Source organism: Malania oleifera, chromosome 10 (genome assembly GCF_029873635.1).
Source record: "Malania oleifera isolate guangnan ecotype guangnan chromosome 10, ASM2987363v1, whole genome shotgun sequence".
Lineage (NCBI taxonomy): Eukaryota > Viridiplantae > Streptophyta > Magnoliopsida > Santalales > Ximeniaceae > Malania > Malania oleifera.
Window position 1 is genome coordinate 27,518,591 of NC_080426.1, and position 14,749 is coordinate 27,533,339.

General features: G+C 35.2%; 1 protein-coding gene across 1 annotated transcript; it reads left to right on the plus strand.

Moving 5' to 3' along the window:
* The first annotated feature begins 1,504 nt into the window (after window positions 1–1,504).
* Window positions 1,505–12,357, plus strand: LOC131166059 (histone-lysine N-methyltransferase, H3 lysine-9 specific SUVH1-like). The gene is made up of 3 exons (XM_058124292.1): window positions 1,505–1,817; window positions 1,966–4,548; window positions 11,890–12,357. Exon 2 carries the CDS (start codon window positions 2,259–2,261, stop codon window positions 4,485–4,487), a length of 2,229 nt encoding a protein of 742 aa, XP_057980275.1. The 5' UTR covers window positions 1,505–1,817; window positions 1,966–2,258; the 3' UTR covers window positions 4,488–4,548; window positions 11,890–12,357.
* The last annotated feature ends 2,392 nt before the right edge of the window (window positions 12,358–14,749 follow it).

The window sequence follows — 14,749 nt, forward strand, 5'->3', positions numbered from 1 at the left end:
ACCTTCGTTGCATTTCAATGTCGAATTCTTTGAATTTTATATAATTTTTTGGTTGTTTTAAAATTTTGGGAATCCATCTTTTTTGCATTTCAAGATCAAATTCTTGTAGGTGTCAATGTTTAATTTTGTAATGCAGGTGGCCGTTTGGTGCAATAAATTCATTATTTAAATCTCAATTTAATGAAGAATAAAATTAATTTATTCATTAGGAAAAAAACATATATTTTGTATCTTTTATATATTCATAATGGGGGATTCATTATATACAATGCACCTTTGTTAATTTGGATAAATAAAACAAAACATATTACAATAAATGGAGAATAAAAATAAATCTTAAATAATAATTTCAAAGCATATATAAAATACTAAAACAAAATTATCATTAAACAATTTATTTTTCCACATTGAAAATACATACAATCTTACTAATGTAAATTAAAATCACATTTTATACTTTTCAAAATTTGAATAAAATTGTTTAAATTTTAATAAAATATTAAAAAGACTGAATTAAAATATTTAAGCTGTCTCCTTTTTTCTTTGACATCCTTTAGATTTAATTATTATAATTTCATTTTTTATTTTAAAAATGGAATACAAAATTTAAAAATTTAAATAAAATGTTTAAAAATTAAATTCGTGAATAAGATTTGAAATGCAAATAATTATATAATTTAGTAAAACTACACGAAAATAATGTATAATGACAATTTTTATTTGTAAAATTCAGATTTTGAAACTCATGAAAATCATCTTTTAAACAAAAAACTTTATAAAGTCATTGAGCATCGCGCGTCGTGTGCGTGAGACTAGTAATCATTAAATAAATCCATTTAAATAAAATGAAACCTGCATCGTTAAAACTCATACTAAAGTTAGATAAAGTTGCTTAGCTGCATAATATTTTAGAAAAGTAATTAAATTTATAAATATTATATGATTTTCAATCGCTAATACTATAATGGAATTTTCTTAATATGATTTCTTTAACTTCTTAAAATACTCTTATAATTACTCATACTTTCTTTCTCCTTAATATCAATTTATTTTTTAACTCACTGAAAAATTCCCTATAATTACTCTCTTAATTGAATTAAAATGTTATATATCTCCTATTTATTTTCCGCCAATTATTTCTTCAAACGAAAAATAAAAATTTTAAGCATAATAAGTTTAGGTCAAACTCCCATGTTGGAATTCCACTTGTAAATGGTAATCAATTGAACTCAACTAATTTGTTTTAAAGTTATTAAAAATTAAAATTAAAATTAAAATTAACTAAAATAGTTTTTTCATACTATTTACAAAATGAAAATTCGGACAACATTGAAACCAGTACCGGTAGCGCCCGTGACTATCTTAAAAATTTCAAATCTCTGTCGTTTAGTATAAAGGGAGTCAGCAAGCAATTACCTCTGTGATTTACATTTTTAATTAATCAATTAATTTAATTAAATTTGATTAATTATTATTAGGAGAAAACGTGGGGAGTGCTTGAGAAATGGGATGAGAGTTAAAATGAGTTACGAAGATTAGACAGGCCGGACTGTGCGCGGAGTGCACGCGCATCGACGCTGCCTTCTCAGAATATGTTCCTCCTTTACCTCCTCTTGCCTTTCTGGTTTTTGCTTTCTTCTCCCTCTCAAACCCTAAAACCCTACTCCCCTCCGTAGGGATTCCAATCCTTCAGGACCCTCACAATGTTTTAATTTTTTGAAAAGCAAAGGAAACGCTTTATGTTTTAGTTTTTGGAAACATTTTCAACCGTTTCGTGTGAGAAGTCGTCGGATCTCATGATTTCTCGCGGCTTCCAGGTTCTTTTTTTTTTTTTTTTGATGTTTTTTCGGCTTTTAGTTGCTCATTTCTGTGTTAATTTCATGTTTCGCGGTGATACCCCTGTAGATGAATTTTTTGTTTGTTTTCTGCAGACATTTTAACCTGTTTTTCACTTTGGTGTTGTAGGGAGGCTGTTTTCTTGTTGGATCGTCTGGGTCCATGCGCAGGCTTGCCCCCCTTGGGCAGTTTGTTGTAAACTCACTAGCCTCCTCTGTTGTTATGAATACTTGTAGCCTTTAAAGTCTGTATGTATGGTGAAATGATGTTGTAAATTATATAGTTTAGGAACAATACTTTTATGAGACGCGAAGGTTTTTTTTTTTTTCCTTTTTGTTCCCTGAGTTGGTCAGAGGGGAAAAGGTGAAATTTGGGTAGGGAGGACTTTGGTTGTTTGGTTTTGGTTCAGAGGGTTTATTTTAATGGAAGGAGGCTCAGGTCCGAGCTATGTTCCTCCTGCAACTGCTTTTGATAAGTCTAGAATTTTGGATGTGAGGCCCTTGCGTAGTTTGGTCCCTGTGTTCCCCTCATCTACACAAGCGCCTCCCTTCATCTGTGCGCCACCTTGTGGCCCTTTCCCTCCTGGGTTCAGTCCATTTTACCCATTCAGCATGCCGCAGGGACCTCAACCCTCGCCTGAACCTCAGCAACAAACACCACCAATGAGAACTACAAACCAAGAGGGAGGTTTTCCGCATACCAATCCCATGCAAACTCCACCTGGTCCAATGCCAACTCCCATTCGATCTTTCAGAGCTCCAGATACTGTGGCGCCGCCCCATCGTGCGTGGGCTTCTAATGGTGATGCAGGGTCATCAATGGAAGCCTCTAGAGAGATGGGTATGCCATCTCCAAATCAATGTGTGAATCTGGAGAAGTCTGCTGGGCAGACAATGAATGAAGATGGATTTTTTGATAGCCAGAAGCGGGCAGCTCCTCATCTGCGTGGTTCCTATGCGTTGCACAAAAAGACAAAGAGAAGCCAGGATGTAGCCTTTTCAGCTGATGGTGACAAGGGGTCTGGTAATAATTATCTTTGTGCTATAAACTCATTGCAGAGAGATGAAGGTGACAGTGAATTAGTTGGTTATATACTCATGACATTTGATGCCCTTCGGAGACGGCTTTGCCAACTTGATGATGCTAAGGAAGCACCGAGTGGGGGTATCAGGCGCATGGATTTAAAAGCTGGAAATATCTTGATGAGCAAAGGGGTAAGGACAAACATGAGGAAGAGAATTGGTGATGTTCCTGGAGTGGAGATTGGAGACATTTTCTTTTTCCGGATGGAGTTGTGTTTGGTGGGATTACATGCACAGTCTATGGCTGGGATTGATTACATGGTTATCAAGGGGGATCTGGAAGAAGATCCTTTTGCTGTAAGCATCGTTTCTTCAGGAGGATATGATGACGAAGCAGAGGATAGGGATGTTTTGATTTACAGTGGCCAGGGTGGGAACTTTAACAGGAAAGATAGGCAAGCAGCAGATCAGAAACTTGAAAGGGGTAATCTTGCTCTAGAGAGAAGCTTGCGAAGGGAAAATGATGTTAGAGTTATTCGGGGCATGAAAGATGCAGTTAGTCCCTCTGCAAGGGTCTATGTCTATGATGGGCTTTATACAATCCATGATTCTTGGATGGAGAAAGGGAAATCAGGTTGTAATATTTTCAAGTATAAATTAGTGAGGAAACCTGGGCAGCCCGGTGCTTTTGCCATTTGGAAAACAATTCAGAAATGGAAGGAAGGATTTGCATCTAGGGCTGGACTTATCCTCCCTGATCTTACTTCTGGGGCTGAAAGTATACCGGTGTCGCTTGTAAATGATGTTGATGATGAGAGAGGGCCTGCTTATTTCACCTACTTTCCTACTCTTAAATACTCAAAATCATTCAGCTTAACACAACCTTCTTATGGCTGCAACTGTCATAATGCGTGTCTCCCAGGTGATCTCAATTGCTCTTGCATTCGGAAGAATGGGGGTGATTACCCATACACCTCCAATGGGATTCTAGTGAGCCGGAAGCCAATGGTATATGAGTGTGGTCCTACTTGCCCATGCTTTCCTAATTGCAAGAACCGAGTTTCTCAAACAGGTCTAAAAGTTCGCTTGGAAGTATTTAAAACGAAGGATAGGGGTTGGGGATTGCGGTCATGGGATCCTATTCGGGCTGGTACTTTCATTTGTGAATATGCTGGTGAAGTCATAGATAAAGCCAAAGTAAAACTGGAACGAGATGAAGGTGAAAATGATGAATACATTTTTGATACAACCCGTGTTTATGAAAATATATTCAAGTGGAATTATGAGCCTGGGTTATTAGATGAGGAGAGCTCTGGTGCCTCCAATGAGAACTACAAGATCCCATTCCCCCTAATAATAAGTGCAAAAAATGTTGGAAATGTTGCTCGATTTATGAATCATAGTTGCTCTGCTAACGTATTTTGGCAACCACTTATATATGAACACAATAATGAATCATTTCTCCATATTGCATTTTTCGCAATCAAGCACATTCCTCCTATGAGAGAGTTGACATATGATTATGGGATTCCGCAATCTGAAAAATGTGATCTCGAGGGTAATATTATCCCCAGGAGGAGGAAAAAATGTTTATGTGGGTCAGCAAAATGCAGGGGCTACTACAGTTGACAGTTAAGGTGCACTAACCAGCGATAAGAGCAGCACCATCAAACATGATTCTGGTTAAAAGGTTTGAATCTCCCTCATTTCTAAATATTTTTGACTATTTGGTAAATATACATTGTTCATTGATTTAATCTTCATGTACTTTATTCCCTATGATGATATGTATATGTATATTTAGTATGAAATGTACATTTCATTACGAAAATCATGCAATTAATGGGGAAATATTAGGAAAAGAGTAGGGAATGCACCTGTCTTCTTAACCAAAAGATTCGAAATGTTTTTGCATGACATGCTTAAAAAATTTAGTGGTTTAATTAATTCTGAAAGCTTGGCATGTAGAGTTCCAATGCTGACTAATAGGAAAAAACAGGGCGCGCACACAGCCTCTTTTTTATCTATATACATAACCTTTTCCTCTTCTAGCTTCTATGGTTAGGATTGACATTTTTGGAAGACATGGTTCTAAAAATGACAAACAGAGCTAAACGACAAAATGCAAGGAAAAGCAATGGGATCTCAAACCTAATATTGCACATGTAGAGAAAAAATAAAAAATTTGGAGGAATTCTGTAGAATCAGAATTCAGGAAAATATAAGTTGGATAGGGGGCTTTGAATATGGGAGAAAAAGCCTCAAATAGCTTCTAATGTCTTTGAAGCAGTTGAAGCTTGAAGATGGAAAAGTTAGGATTTGCAAACTTGATAAAAAATTGAGTAATATTGCATCTTCGAACTGATCAATATAGGCATGAAGGGTGGAACCAGTGAAGTGGTCACTTACAAAACTCCAAGTTTAAAGGGGATTGGCTCCTTTAATTGTTGGAGTTTGACATGTTTCAGTTGTACAATGGTTACAGTTGAACATGTCTCCAAGTTGAAGACTTGAGGTTGATATCAATTCTGTTCTCTCTCTCTCTCTCTCTCTCCCCCCCCCCCAAAAAAAAAAAAAAAAACACCTCTCCACCCCCCTCTCTTTGGTCCATTGGAGGCTGTCAGTCCTAGGCTACACAACTGGAGTGGAGGTCAGAAAGTGGAGTGGTGACTTTGACTCAAGAGTTGAGGCCTGGACACCAGCATTCAATTAGTTTAAGTTGAAATCTTGGTTTTTCCTATGCTCTAATATTTCATTTAAATAATTATCTAGGTTGGTTCTCTGATTAGAATAATGACATCAGGCACAAGCTGTGTGGACTTAAGATTGCATTAAAAAGTGTTTGATGGTACTAATACTAGCATGTGTTGTATCCATTTCCTGGTGGGCATGGAAGCATTTGTTGTGTGGATCGCCGTGGCTTATTTATACACTATGCTTGATTGCCAAGAACTGATGGCAACTAGTTATATATTACTGGGTTGAGATTTGTGTTGTTTGTTTGTGGCCTACAAGAAAATCAAATGATTGGGGAATTGTTTATGATATTGATCTCTTTGAATAGCTTTGTGGTTCTGCTACGGATGAGGAGGTGGGCGCCTGATAACATAGCTTTAACATTTATTTTTATTTATGTTCTCCCATTCATCATTGAAACCTCAACGTAGCCTAGCTTAATGGTTGAATTGATGCTATTTAAGCGATGTTACACATTGATTTTCTAAAGGAAAAAAAGTGGATAATTTATTAATTTGTTAGCAATTTGCTTCAGCAAGTCAGTGTCCCATTGGCTAATGGATTTTACCTGGTCTCCTGGCGACATGGCATATAGAACTACAACTAAATTTTCCTCAGACAAGTGCTGAAGACTATGTTTAGCGCAATTGTGGCTCTGATTTCTGAAACTTTTTGTAGTGGGACATTTGGATGTTCAAAAAGGCGGCGAAATGTGTTCTTATTGTATGGACATGTTTTACTATTTTTGAAAAATTTGAAGAGTTAGAACATAGAATATTAAATGTGGTCATTTTTGTTCGTATTTCCCCCTTTTTTTTATTTGCACTTATGGTTCTGCATTATCTATTTTAGGTCTTCTTCATCAATAAAATTATCTGTTACTGCAAAAGGGAAAATTTCAGCTTGGATTTGATCCATGTTTGCAGATTTGTGGCAATGTCTTGGATGATTTTAATTGAGTTGTAAATTGTTTGTGTCTATTGGGATTTGTGGAGTGAAAATTTGATCATGTTTCTCCTCTGGCTGAATTTGACAGCATGTTTGGAGAGGAATTTTTATATGGGAGTTCACTTAGACTTCGGATTTTTAAAATCCCATATAGAACCATTTATTTAGATAGAAAAACTTGAAAATTGATAAAATCCTTCTGGGTATTTTAACTTGGGATTTTAAACCCTTAGAATCACTTCTTCACCTCTTCAAAGGATAAATGAAGACAAGTCTTGTCAAATGATTATTGTAGCAGAAGTTACCCAAGCAAAGGATTTTAGTGATTTAGTTGTTTGTAAATGCTGAACCTCAAAATCATATAGTTTACAAAATTCCTTGTACAAGCTAGCCTTGAGTGATATAAGATTGGGAGAGTATATTCTATTTTGTTTTCTTTGTCTCTTTAGGCTTATTTAATATAAACTTGCGCATTCTTTCCTTAGACAACACACACACACACACTACCACTAATCTCAAGGCTTTTGAGGGACAGTTGGGCAATAGGATCCAAACAACTTCTTATAGATGATGCAGTTATAAGTTTTTATTGGTGCAACTGACATGGTTTGTAATGTTGATGGAAAAATCCATTTCATGTCTTCTGATTGATTAATTATGTTTTAGACACAGTATAATCTTTTCTCTCTGTTAGGTGCCTACTAAAATGTTTTGAAGTGGGGGGTGCAGGCTCAGCTCATGCATAAAAATGTGTAGCTCTATTCATGTATGTATGTTTGGAAAGAAGTCAACAAAAGAGTCCATTCATATCTCCTGAAACAGAGGTGATATTAACCATTTCAAAATGCTAGTGGGCACATCCATGCTTTTGAAGAACCCTTTTATCTGTTCTTCATGTACATATGTTCGCAAAAAAGTCAACAAAAGAGTCCATTCATATTTCATGTGACATACAAAAACAGAGGCATTGATATTAACCATTTCAAAGTGCTAGCGGGCACATCCACGCCATTGAAGACCCTGTTTTTTCTATTGCACCAAAACAAAGACACCCAAAAACACAAAGAGGTGCCAAAGCCCAAAATCTCGCTCATTGAGCATTCGCTTTTGCAAACCCCAAATATATTAGTAAACAACTCAATTTCTGTCTCTTCCACAAAGAAAACTAATGCAAATGTGAAAAATCAGTCCTTTAATCTCAGTCTTTAAAGCGAACATCATGCAAAATTTAGACATTCTGCCAGTTCCTAACCTGAAATAAAGTATTCCCCACAATGACATCTTGAACTTTCATATTGCTCTTCCGCTTTGAACTCCATATGAATCTTCCTTCTTGTTCAAATGTTTCCCACAAGTTTTTTTTTGTAACTGTATAAAATCTGTAACTGTGGGTTTGACTAGTTTTTGGTGAAAAGCTATTTCAGTGAAGTTAGATGACAGTTAAGTTTATGGTACCTTACTTAGGCCTTGGCGAAGGGTTTTGTAAAATGAGTAGCTAGGGGTGGCAAAACGGGTTCACAGGCCAGGTCCGGGTGGGTCGAAAACAGGTCAGGTCGTAAACAGGTCGGGTTTTAAACAGGTCGCAACCATGTAAACCCTAACCCGCCCGTTTAATAAACAGGCGGGTCATGGGTTACCCGTTAAAAATTTTTTTTAAAATTTTTTTAAATTTATTTTTTAAAGAAAAGTACTCATTTTATTTATTAAATCTTAAAAAAACGTAAAATGCGAAAAAAAAAATGCAGATTGGCGGACGAGAGAGCCGAGAGAGGGAGAGTCGGAGATGAGTAAGAATGATGAAACAAAGTCTAAAATGGATGAGTATGAAGTATTGGAGCATATTGGCAGAGAATCTTTTGGAGCTACATGCTTTTTCTTTGTGCTCATAATCAGTTTCCCCCAAAATATAATGTTCTCTGTTTCTTCCTTGCTTTATTTCGTTCTTTATTTTCGCTTACCCATCTCTTGCACAGGCACTGACCATGGCGGAAACCTGGATTATGAAATTTATTTTGGCATCATAGGAACTCAGAAGAACCACGTGCTGTAGTTGAAAATAATCAATGAGACTGAGAGTGAGAGGGAGGGGGACGCCACGCGCTGATGGGGATGGGACAGCGTGCGGCGATGGAGACAGCGGAGTGAGAGGGACGGCGACAATGATGGCGTGCTGGTGCTGCAATCTGCAATGCTGTGGTGCTGGGCTGAGCCTGGGCGGAGGGCAGAGTTGCAGTGGGCAGAGGGTGTGGGTAAGTAAGACTTCAGAGATGAGAGATTAGGGTTTCTTTTAAATGGGTATTAGGTATATGTAGGTAAATAAATGGGTCACCTGCCGGGTGGCCCGATTCGAACCCGGTTTGACACATTTATAAACGGACGGGTCACGGGTTGATCTGTTTATAAGCGGGTTGATTTTCATAGACCCAAACTTGTCTTAATCGGGCGGGTCACGGGTGACCCGTTTTGCCAGGTCTATGAGTAACATGTCTTGCTAGAAATGACACCTAATGGCTTTTGAAGTTGAACTGTGTTGCTATTACTCCATAATTAGCATAGCAGCTCTTATTACTTCTTCATAAGATTAAACATTTAAGGTGTGCATTGGCACTTAATGGAATCCAAACAAGCAGTTAGATTTTGGAATTATTTTTCCATGATAATCTAAATAATGCAAAAATTATTTATTGATGTCACCATCATCATTGTCATTGTTGTTGCTGCTACTAGTGCCACTGCTGAACATCCTAGAAATTAGAAAATGAAGTCATGATAACATCGTTCATGATGCATGTGACTTAAACTCATTTTCCCAGAAATTGCATTAAAGAAGACATTGGTCCCAAAACCAACAGAATACAGTCGCCATTTGTTTGGTTCACTGCTGGTACACATGATATCATCCTGTAATGGTGATATGGGAGAAGTGTTAGGATTTCAGTGGTGGGCATTGTCTTTGGGTGCTTATGGTGTTGGTTTTGTGAAATCTGTAGGGGTTTTTGTGTTCATTTTCCGGCAACTGCTGTGGCTTCTGGCTGTTGCTAGCTTAAGGCCTATGGCAGTGCTTGGCGATTCTCCTATGATGGTAGACATGCGGTGGATTTATGGTTTTAGGCTTTGGTTTTGATGATGTCTGTGGCAATTAGGGTTTAGGTATCTGAATCATGCTCTGATACCATGCTGAAGAATTGGGTAAAATGGAAGACTTAATCACAGCGATAAGTGTCTCTTTCTATTTATACCATATGTCAAGTACATAACAATGACTGCAATACCCTCAGTAATTCTCATCTACTAACACAACAATAGGACATGCGATAATGCTAAATGACCAAAATAACCATTTACGATTACATCGCTTGATTTACATTGTTGGGTCCAATGTAATTTTTATATGGAAGGCTTTTAGGGTAATTGGTGATCTGACACATCCTCTTGGTAATAGCTCATGTTGGGCCTGGGAAAAATTGCTGGGAGGACACATTCCATTAGCTGTTATATTTATTGTTTATCGTCTCTCTAAATCATTATGTGGCCATCCCTATTTCCATTTTCACAAACTTTCATTTCTTTAAAATTTTATATATATATAACTTTTGTTGTTTAATATTCTTGGTTCTTTTAGCCTTTCTTGTACCTTAGACAAAAAATTTTTACTTCCAATTGTTCACTGGCATTCTCTTGCATTCTTTTAATTTAGTACATTTCGTAATGCTAGTCCTTTTCTTTGGCTAATTGTATTTGGAAGGCTGAGGGACATTCCAAAATCAGGTCACTATTTCTCAATTAATGTTTAACCATTATTGCAGATGAGGCGATCTTGTAAAGTGACACCCCTAGTAATGAGACAATCTTCTTTTTTTTGACAGGGCACTACCTCTTGGTCCACATTTAATAGTCTTTTTTCGGCATTTTTGGCAAGCAACAAATTTGCCTTAAATATTTGGAAGACTCACTGGTAGTAGCTAAATTTAGGGGCTGTGGAAGGAAGGAGATGGAGAAGCAGTTCTGGTGTTGTGCTATTTTAGCTGTATTTTACTGTGTGTGGTTGGAGAGGACTGAGGATTTTTAGAGATCAGTTTCTGCCTTAGCATTAGGGGACAAAATTGCTTTCTTGACATCTCTTTTGTTTTCAATTACAGATAATCTTGAAGGGGTAACCTTGGTAGATATCCTACAGGATTGGAAAGAATTACCTTTATTTGAAGTTTTGAACCTAAACTATATGTAAGGGGCTCATATATAGGCTTATGAAAATCTGCTAGGTTAGGATGATGGTAAACATGTGGAAATGATTTCCCTTAAAAGAGGCACTAGCAAAATCGTACTTAGATCTAGCTGGGAAGCAGGAAACTATGATGATGGTTAGGTTAAACCATTCTATTTTCCATGCTTGCGCATGAGACGTTGGATTCCTCTTATTTTTTGTTTGGTAAGCTGGAATGGAATGAGAGTGGAAATACAACAATAAAACTAAGCCTTAGTCCCACTAAGTGGGGTCGGCTATATGAATCATTTTCCATTAATTTATGCGATCATGGACCATTTCTTTTGATAGATTTAAGGATATTAAATTCTCACTCACTATCTCCTTCCAAATTATTTTAGATCTATCCCTACCTCTTCTACTACCCCCCATTCCTTTCTTGCATAGCAAACAAAGCAGTAGTTCCTTTTTTACGATTGCCTGGAATCAGCACCAAGTTAAGGTGACCTGGAATCAGTACCTAAGTTAAATCCCACTTCTCTGATTTTTTTTTTTTTTAAAGTATTATTTGCTCTCTGGAGGAGGATGATTTATCCTCTTGTAATGATTCTCTTTTTTTAATAAATTCTTTGTTATAAATGGAGGAAAGAAATATTAATCTACGTTCGTTCTATCTAGCTTTTGAGAAAAGCACGGCAGAGGACCTTTAAGTAACATTTCTGCATTCAGTTTACTCTAACCAGCTGATCAGTGAATGAATTCAGGATTTTTTATGGTTTAGATTAATAATTATGATGTTTTAAATCGTAGTCTTTTTCTAATTAGAATGATGAATGAACCTCATCTTCATCCTTCTTAATTGAAATCCAAAATGATTCCAGACCTGAAATATTGTTTTATTTAATGCTTCTTTGTTGATGTTTAGAATTCCTACTATTTTTCTGTGATAAACCTGTATGGGTCTGATATCATGAAAGCAATCAGATTTTTAATGAAATATCTACTGCATAATGTTCAATGGATGGAAGTGGCCTTTTGTCACAGGGACAGATGGTGACTGCAGTTTTTCGTTGGATTTATAATGCTGTAAATTTTGAAGCCATGGGTTTTCAGAACTAATATTTTGACTTCATAACTTTACAGGACCGTAGGGAGCAACAAACTAGCTCATGAGGAGCCTGTTAATCCGTGGAGCTGTTTTAAGAGGTGCAGACTATTCAAGCAGACCTGTTTAGGTTTAAATTGGCACTGAGCTTCGCTAGCTAGAGCTAGGACCTGACCTGCTTTTGACACCCATCTCATTTTCCCGGAGCGCTTTCAACAGGTTCTATGTTAATGACTATAATAGCAGAAGTCATCACTCGGTTATTGTAATGGAAATTTTATTTTTGTGTACAATGGTCCTTGCTATCAGAAAGGGAAAAAGGGCTTGCGTAGATCTTTTCATGTTTTTTGTTCCTTTTTGTTCTCTATTTATTTTTTTGTTAGCAGAGCGGCAAATATGCTCTTTCAAAAAGGTTCATATCACAAAAGTAGATAACAGGGCAATGCAAACTTGAAACTTTGTTCATAATGCTGCCAATAATCCAAAATGGCTTTTTTTTGGCGTCCTATTAGAGCCGAAAGCTCTCTTTCTCTCTCTCCCCCCTGAATTGAACTAAGAGCTTAAAATTAGTTGTTTCGGGAAGTCTTATGTTTCGTGAAGTATGGATTTCAAGTTTCAGATTTGAATTTGCAGAGATTAGGCAAAACTAATATAATCTTTTACTGCATTTTGCTCAAGTTTGCACGTGTTCAAATTCAAGATCTGAATTTCAAGCTCAGACATGGGAAGATCATTTTCTCCTAGGCTGCAGTTTTGATATGACTCGATTTCCTGCATTTATTTGGGTAAAATTTGCCACTCTTACTGAGCCTGAAAGGTATACAAAATGGAGCCTTGTGTCTCAAACGGATTATAAAAATGCATGAAACCAAAAAAAATGTGAAGTGGGAGTTGCAGCAGTAAAATCTGAAACCCTAAAAAATTTTGGTTAGTGAGATGATCTTTAATTTGGAAGTCAAGGGCATAGAAATGAGGATTCAATGCCAGTATAGGTGTATATAGTCAAACTCTGGCTACTGAGTTATTTATTTATTTTTTTAATAATGAAAAAAACCTAAGCTCTCGACACTTGATTTTAACCTATACTAGCGCAATTTAAAATGCTCAGTGTCTTGCTTCAAGCTATGTGATAGAAACATTTGTTTTAAAAAAATTGGTAAAATGGTTTGCTTATATATCTTTGAATAATTAAATTATTATAGAGGAATATAATTCAAGTTAACCTATTATTGCCTTATTTTGTTCTCAAGATCATCTGGTTAATATTTTTTCTTAAAATAAATAATTAATCACAACTCATTAATTCATGTGAATTGTAGTGACAAAACCTCAATGTTACTTTTGAAGAGAAGAAATAAAAAGTGGAAACATCATTTACATTGAAACATTATTTACATTTCGAATTTTTAATCTTAATTTATATTTTAATGTGATTTTATAATTTTTATTTTAAAGAGAATATTTTTTTAATTCTGAAATATTAGCCACTTGTAATAAAATCTTAGACTCATAATTTCCGTTTTGAATTACAAAAAAAAAAAAAAAAAAAGTCTTTTAAAATTTTATGACATTTGTGTTGAAAACTTTTTTTTTTTATTTTTAAAAATGGTATTATTTTCTTGTAGAAATATTTTTCTTTATTTTGAAAATTTCAAATTAGTACAAAAATACCATGTTTTTTTTTTTTTTTTTAATTTTTAAACTTTATTTGTGAGCATGTAGTTTTGGTAGTTGGATTTAGATTTGTATTGATGAAGATAAAATATGATAAGAAATTATATTAATTTTTTTAATCTACATAAATCTAAATTCATGCTTGCAAATCTTTTTTTAAATAATTTTTTTTAAAATTAAAAGATTATTTTTATAATTATCTAAAATATAAAAATAAAAAGTAAAAATTGATTTACAAAAATAAAGAAATTTTTATTTTTATTTTACCTTTTTGTTGGAATTGGTGTGATCCCAAGAGGGGGGGTGAATTGGGTTTTAAAACTTTTTGACTAATTTAAATATTTGTCGATTCATCACAATTCATATCATATTCAATATTAAAGCGTATATGTAAAATGATTAGAGCAGACATATACGTGTGCAACATATCTCATTTAAATTAAATGTGTGCATGTGAATAATTATAACAGTAAATAAGCAAGCATATACATACGGGAACTAAAGTGCAGTAATTTAAATGAGATATAGAGAGAGAGAGAGAGACACACACACACACACACGATATTTGTTATCGAAATTTGGCCAAACCGGCCTATGTCTTCGCCTTGGGCATAGTCCCCAAAGATTACACTATCCCTGCTCACTTAAATGGGTGGAGTAGAAGTCGTTTATATCCTCTCCTTACGGGGCGAGGAAAACCTCAGCTTAATTACCAGGCTAAGCCCAACTGGTCTCCCATTACGGGGTTCAATTTTCGACCTGAACCGAATCGATCTTACTTACGGGGTTGAGACTCCCCAGTTTAATTATGGACTGAACCCAACCAATACATGAAAAAATATGTTTGTACATAATAAAATGTTTCTAAATACAAACAAAGATGTACACGTTAAAAACTCAAATACATGCACTCTCTTATGATATGATGTAAGCTCAATAGAGTAAGGGTGTTTTTTTTTATAAAAAAAAAAATGATTTTGTAATCTTTGAAAATAATATATATAATAAATGCTTTGAAGATTTGACCCCTAATAAAAAATTTTCTCCTAAAATATTTTTTTAATAAAAACTCTAGGAGAACTTAGGGTTTTGCTCTAAATATAATTTTGCAAAATAAATACATATATGATCTCTAATGTGAACTAAATATGCAATAAAAACTTCAAAGATCAAAATGTAATAAACATTTTCCCATACAAAGATTTGTAATAAAAGATATTTAGA

Coding starts and splice junctions, on each gene's coding strand:
- LOC131166059 (XM_058124292.1), top strand. CDS start 2,259: ATGGAAGGAGGCTCAGGTCCGAGCTATGTTCCTCCTGCAACTGCTTTT.